Source organism: Stenella coeruleoalba (genome assembly GCF_951394435.1).
Source record: "Stenella coeruleoalba genome assembly, chromosome: 15".
NCBI lineage: Eukaryota > Metazoa > Chordata > Mammalia > Artiodactyla > Delphinidae > Stenella > Stenella coeruleoalba.
In genome coordinates this window covers 43,085,345-43,092,328 of record NC_137161.1, presented here as the reverse complement: position 1 = coordinate 43,092,328, position 6,984 = coordinate 43,085,345, and the positions used below count along the sequence as shown (strand labels likewise).

At 41.4% G+C, this 6,984-nt stretch overlaps 1 protein-coding gene across 1 annotated transcript; it reads right to left on the bottom strand.

The window, feature by feature from the left end:
* Positions 1–1,959: 1,959 nt before the first annotated feature.
* Positions 1,960–4,664, bottom strand: OTOR (otoraplin). The gene is made up of 4 exons (XM_079945538.1): positions 4,482–4,664; positions 3,976–4,115; positions 2,955–3,065; positions 1,960–2,107 (listed from the first exon to the last, which is right to left on the bottom strand). Exons 1-4 carry the CDS (start codon positions 4,594–4,596, stop codon positions 2,084–2,086), a joined length of 390 nt encoding a protein of 129 aa, XP_079801664.1. The 5' UTR covers positions 4,597–4,664; the 3' UTR covers positions 1,960–2,083.
* Between the last annotated feature and the right edge of the window lie 2,320 nt (positions 4,665–6,984).

The following is a 6,984-nucleotide window of genomic DNA, read 5'->3' as shown; positions in this document are numbered from 1 at the left end:
TAAGCAGAAGTCTTACGGAATTAAATGTGTATGCTTTTCCCCTATTCATCTTTCCTACACCAGTTTTAACTCTTATGTCCAGCCAAAGAGCCTAGAAGAGTAGAAGGAAGTTTTTCCCTTCCTACATGTGTCCATGAATCCCTGAGGGTCTTGTTAAAATGCAGATTTTGATTCAGAAGGTCTGCAGTGGGCCCTGGGACTCTGCTTTCTAATCAGCTTCCAGGTGAGGCCATCCTGCTACTGGTCCAGGGATGGCATTTTGCTTTCCCAGAGCCTAAAGATGGTGTTTAAAGTTCCTGCAAGTGCTTTCATTCTTTTACTGCAGATAAGCCCCCAAGGAGATTTAAATCAATCAATGACCTCCAACTCCTACATGAGACCAGTCCTGGGGGTGGGAGCAGATTTGGGCCAGGAGGGAGCCTATAGCTGGAAGCTGTGTGCCTGGGGCACTCCAGGCTGGATGCCTGAAGCCAGACAGATAGGGGCTTTGGACAGAGTGAGGGCACAATGGGGGTGCTGGGTGTCTCGAGGGGTGATGGGGTGTCTGGAATGGAGGGCCAGCAAGTAAGAGGCAGAAACAGAGGTTGGATAAATGCCTCTTAGCTTAAAATTGTGTTGAGAGCTCTAGATGTTGCATGAAATCTTTTACGGAATAAAGTGAGATAGAAAAAAAATAGTAGGTGGGTTTGGGTTTAGGGGGCTTTTTCTTGGGAGTGGGGTACCATTTTATTTGACTGACCTCCCTAAGAGTTTGGCAAAAACATATTCACCTAAAGTCACAATGGGCACAGCTGGAAAATGACTCTGGGGTCCAAGCCTCCAACTTGTCCTAAATGCCCTTCTCTTCATGATTGTGGGATGCTCAGACCCCAGAAAACTGAGGAACAAACCCCATTCCCAACCCCCACCTCCCAGACTTTCTATTCCTCAAGGTGAAAGTGTTTTTAAAAAAATTTTTAAACTCAGAAATTGTGAAAAAATTTTTGAGTGTAGTACAGGCATTTTAACATGTTACATTACATGTAAACAAACAAAAGCTCATGACTACATCAAAAGGATTACATTAGTAATACACAATCAAAGCCGATTTCCAGTTACATGTAGAAAAACTTGTGGGTCCATCAGGACCACCAAACCTGTATCCCCTCACCAGATTTCTTAACACATCACCCTTGATGGGGGAATTTGCACAGGAAGAGGAAATTCGAAGTTGAAATAGAAGTGGAGAAAATAACCCATAGACTTTTTTTTTCTGTATATTTCGACTTGAAGATTGAATAATATCCAGTAACAGCACATAATAAGGGGAAACTATTCCACTGCAAATATTTCATAAAGCACCCCACCACCACTTACTAAAATTTAAATTTTTTAATTTATTAAAATTAAAATTTAACATTATTTAAAATTGGGGGGAGAGGTAAGTTGATCATTTAGAAGGTCAAATGATTCAACTGAAATAATTTGTGAGACATTTTTTTAAAGAGAAATTTAGAGGCATAGTCCAAACATCTATGAGTCCAAACAGCTCTTTTTCTTCCCCAACAGCTTCACATCCCAAAGGCATCAAATATTAAAAGCAACAACAATCCTAGAATACTCCTTGATGACATAGCCCCTTTGTGCACATTATAATACTCCAACTGGCCAGAGAGACAAATAAGTAGAAAACGTCATGTCCGAAGAAAAGACCTATGACCTAAGTTTATATGGGGCTCCAAAGAGCTTAGAAGAATTACTATTTAGAAATAACTATAAATGAACTACCTTCTATATGATCCCTGTGTAAGAGAAGATTCTCTAGGCTGAAAAAAATTGTCTACTTTCAATTCATCCACTTAGCCAAAGGTCACCCTGTCCCAGTGGGTGGGAAGACCAGGCTCGGAGAACACCCCCTCCCCCCTGCCCTTTCCCCCTCCTTCCTCTCTCCTCCCGCCCTCCCCTCCCCTTTATCTGCTATCTCCAGCCCCAAGCGAAACCCTTGAAACAAAAGTCAGAAATTAGGGACGTGTATTTTTTGGTTATTTTCGCTTTTTTCTTTGTTTTTGGTGTTTCCTTTCTATCTGCAAATTTGTCTAACTTCTTACTCGCAGAAGAAGTCAATATCCTGGAAAAAAACAAAAGCAAAAAAAGATTGAACTGAGCGTGCAGGGTCAGAAAACAGATGTAGATTCTTTACTTCAAATCATATGTCATCAAAGGGAAATTTGGATTTAAAATAAGCAAAGTCTGAACACCAAAGACTATGACACAAGTATTACTTTAAGTCAAAAACTACTTAAAGTAAAGATTCTCAAATACACTTTTAATTTATGGTTATTTGACACTCTCAAGCTCAATGCTAAGACATGATGACAAGCGAGTCGCATTTGTGTAGGTTGGCAATGTTTTGAAGTTATTTTGCACAGCCGTTAGCTCCAGGAGAATCGTTTCAAAACAACCACCTTGCAAAGTAGCTCAAAGGGGATCTTTTATTTCTGTTCTGGGTATACAAGACCCCAGGGCATTAGGAAGAGTACAATTTTTTTTCATGCATAAGTAGAGTCTATCTATCACAAAAGTAGGCATTCACACATTTTCCAGAATGTTTTGATTTTGTCAAATACAGGTGCTGATTTTTTTCTCAGCCCAAGTCTTTACTCAACAAGTGTACCCATCAGTAAGAGTCAGTTAATATTATGTTGGTTTCTTTCTTTGTGACATGGAGCCCTTTCCAGGATAACTTGCATCTAAAACAAAGGGGGTTGGTAGAGAAATTTCACTAACCTTTCAACATTGATAGTAGGTATAAAAACTCCCCCAAATCTCGTTGTCTAGAGATGTCACCACTGAAAGTGTCAGGGGGCTTTTCATGATGCACCTTGAAAGTTGCATGATGCATTATTCACACCTGCCTACATCTACATTATTACCTTGAGATCTGAGTCCTTCCCTGGCACCTCCAGGACGCTTACCGTGGTGGGAACTTCCTTGGTGGCTTCTTGGTACACGTGTTGCTCCTGGACCAAGTTGCTGGGGAAATAACCCACAGTTCCCATCTCGTCCTCAGGTTGATCGCCATAAACCTGAGTGCCCAGAAGTGTCACAGTGAGGGGAAAGCTGATGTGAGTCGTCTTTTAGAAACCCTCAGGCATCCTCTTTGCTATCCATGAGAATTACATAACTGCCAGTGCTTTGCTTCTCAGTCTGGATTCTGGGGGGCTCAGACCCAGATTTGAAGTCAACCCACAGAAACTGTGTGTGTGTTCTTTTGTGGCCTAATCTTCCTGGTCTCCCTACTTTAGCATTTCTCTATGCAATCTTGTGAGCTGCCTGAAATCTTTTTTGGAACCCATAAATAGAGTCTGCACCTTTTTAAAAAAGGTAAACAGACACTGTTATTTTAAAGGACTTTTAAAGGACTCTCTCTATTTTTAAAAATTCAAATGAACAGGTCTCAAGTCAATCTAAGATTTAATTCTTTATTACTTGAGAATTTATCTCTGGTGCTGGAGCTGCAGCTGCAGTGGAGGACAGTAAATCAATCCGGTTTCATCCCTCCCTAGGGCCCACCCCTGCACGTTTTAACTGAAGAAAGCAGATTCTTTGGAATTAAAGACGGTGCTAAAGTTTCCTTAAAAATATTGAAACGTAGCCTGACTGCCAGTACACATGCCTTTTACTTGGCAAATCCACTCAAATATTTTTGAATAAGTTTCAAACTCTTTGGGATGTTCAAGCCCCCATGTGTTTGACTAGATTTCTTGCCAAACCATCAAATAAACCTACATTTGGTTTTGTTATGAAATTTTCTTTGTTTCTTCAAAATGCAATAAAAGCAAATATATATGAATTTTTGCACTGGTATCCACAGCATCTATATTGTTCTTAACAGCTAGTTTTAAATATTAAAAGGCATTGCAGATAGGTAACAGAGGAAAAATTAAGAGAAACATATGTCAAGATGTGTATATATATTAAATAATCTCGTCTTACACTGCCAGCCCAAAATTCTCCAGCTTCTTTTTCTTTTACCAGCTTTGAGTAAACATAGATCCACTGCCCTTTTTTAACGTTAATGAATCTACAGTCTGGGGCACTGTAATCTTCTTGAGCTCGGGCCAGAGAAATAGTATCTAGAAGAAAAAAACACTGAAATGTTTATCTAGAAGAAAAAAACATTGGCTCCTGGATTTTATCACAGCAAAAAGGCAGAGCATATAAGAAAACTAGGAAATCAGAGTGACTAATACCTCCTAATTTATAGCTCATGTTCAGTTCCAGAAGATAACTAAAGTATTAAAGCAGCACCCAGCAGAATCTTAGCCAAGTGAATTCTTCATGGTAAGACACAAAAGGCACAGACCAGGAGAAACAATGCTAATCCCATGCACATTAGAGAAAATTCACTTACAAGTACAATTAGATTTTATGCTATTGTTGCATATTTCTTTTTTGATTATATAATAGAAAGGTAAGGAAAGGCATAAAAAAGTCCTTACAGACACACTCGTCATCTGCACACAGCTTCCTGGAAGCAAGTCTGTCCATAAATATTCCATGCACGGCACATATGGCCACAAGACCTGGGAGGAAAAGTAACAATAGTCTTGCCATCTTCCTTTTTTGCTGTTTTTGCTTTTGCCCTTTGAGTGGAAGTGGAGACTGACTTCAGTGCTTCCTGTCTTTTATGTGAAAGCCAGACATCTGGGTAAGTCCCCCGGCCAATGAGGAGGTGGCTACCGTTTCTCTGCTTTCATAACAGCTACTGGGCTCTAGGGGCTAGTTAGCATCTGATTTCCCAAAGAGACTCAAACTCTGTGTCTTTTTTACACACAAATTGTATCCAAAATGGTCCACCATTGTTAAAGTCACTTTCACTGTGGTTTATTGTATCAGGAAGACATTGTTGAAAGAACTATGAGAATTTTAAGTCATTTAAAAAATGTTTTTAGTTCAAACCTCATAGTCTTTCAATGTACGAGCAAAGATGTACTAACTGCAGGAAACTGTTGCAGATGTGAGATCTATACCCTTAATACAAATAATTTTGATTTAAACATTTAATAAACATCTGGATTTATATAATAGATAAGTTAAGGATGCTTACATTTACAAATCATTCATGATAGGATTCTTAGGAGTCATGTCTGTTGGGGCAAGCATGGACTGTAACACAACAAGACCCTACTAACGGGGGGTGGTGGGGGGAGAAGGGGTAGGTGGGCTGGGAGAAATGGAACAGGCTTTTTTTCTACCTCCTCTCTCGGAGATTTTTGAAATTCAGTCTCAAAACGCTCATGGCTCATAGAGGAGGGAGTAAAGCTGGAGGTTTGTTTCTCCTCGAACCCCCATGCCTGCCTGGCCTGCTTCCGGGCATCTTTCCCATGGGAAGAGGGGCACAGTTACAAGTCATCAAAGTTGAAGCGCTGGGACTTCCCTGGTGGTCCAGTGGTTAAGACTCCATGCTTCCAGTGCAGGGGGTGAGGGTTCAATCCCTGGTTGGGGAATTAAGATCCTGCATGCCACGTGATGCAGCCAAAAAAAAAAGGGACAAAGTTGAAGCGCTAATACCTGTCCCCATCTAGTCAACAAATATTTCCTGAGCATCTGCTATGTGCCAGGCACTGTTGTAGGCACTAGAGACAGCCATGAATTAAAAAAGGTCTGCACCCAAGGGTTTACTTTCTATTGGGAGAAGGAGACAATAGGTTTCTGCATGTTGTAGGGTGTTTGGGATTTTTTTTCTCTCATAAGGTGGCCCCCTGCCCCCTCATTATTTCTAGACTAGAGGCCCTGTCAGGCTGCCCTGTTGAACTTGGTTGCTGATAAAGTTTTAGAGCAGAACCCCCTTTTCTCTCCCCCGAAACACTGTCACCTGACAAAATGAGGGACGAGCATTCAACTTACAAAATAGGTACAAAACAATTTTCCAAGGGATAAACTGGTAAAGCAAAATATAGTACAATGAAAAAGTTTGATTGTTTTAGGGATGTGTGTACGTAACAAAGTTTTACTGTTTGGGTGTGTGTGGTGTAGGGGTGGGAGTGGCGTGTTCTTTTCAAGGGAGGATCTCTTATACGGCTGGCCCTGATGTGGAAGCTCGTGAAATCCAGTATCTTCATTATAGACGAGGAAGCTGAGGCTCAGCACAGGCCAGAGCTGCCTTTCTTCACCACTCCAAGGGTCAGCCAGCAGGACTGTGGTCCAGTGCTGTTTCCATGCATCCACTGTCAACTTAGAATTGGGGTTTTAAGTTCTTTATTTCCTGTTTCACTTCAAGGAAGGGATGAATTAGAAATCATTTTTGAAAGCAGAATGCCAGTGCATTTTTTCTTCCTATAATCTAGGGGCCTAAGAGGATCTCTCGGAAAATGAAAGCATCGATCAAAATCCTCTTTATCCTGATCAGGCAGCTGTTTTACAGACTGCGACAGTCTCCAGCCAGCTGTCAACACAGGAGAGTCAAAAGACAATTGCCGTTTGAGAGGCACTTTCAGAAATGAAGACTGCGCAAACTCAGATGGCCACACCCTAGGCAGCTCCCCAAAGCGGAGTGAAATGTTGAATACAGCCACGTCTGAGCTGTCACAACAACGTAGCCAACTAAGCTGATGCTGACACAAAGCCATCATGGGCCATTTGAAGGTGGAGAACTAAGAAAAGAGATGCCAAGCCTTCTGAGTGCATCCTGGGCAGGCCTGGTACGTCCCAGCATTCTGCAGTAGGCAGAGACCGGGTGAAGACTAGAGGCCTCTTTGTAAAATTTTGCTCACAAATAGGAATTTAAACTTAGAATAACTCAGCAAGCTGTCGTGGCCAGTAGCACACTCGAGTCACCACAGCACATTAGGAGGGTCCAGAGAAGGGCTCTGTCCTGAGCTTACTTCCCTCCTGCTTCTGGATTTTCAGATAGATTCTTTGAGGCTTTAATCCCCCAAAGACATTTTTTTTTCCTTTAGTTCCTAAATTAGCTTCTCAGTCTGGGGTTCTTAAAATGGAGGC

Excerpts from the sequence above, each read along its gene's own strand:
- OTOR (XM_079945538.1), bottom strand. The coding sequence starts at position 4,596 with ATGGCAAGACTATTGTTACTTTTCCTCCCAGGTCTTGTGGCCATATGT. Across the intron at positions 4,116-4,481 it reads TGCAGATGACGAGTGTGTCT|ATACTATTTCTCTGGCCCGA; the intron begins GTAAGGACTTTT and ends TTTTTCTTCTAG. Across the intron at positions 2,108-2,954 it reads CCAAGGAAGTTCCCACCACG|GATATTGACTTCTTCTGCGA; the intron begins GTAAGCGTCCTG and ends GTTTTTTTCCAG.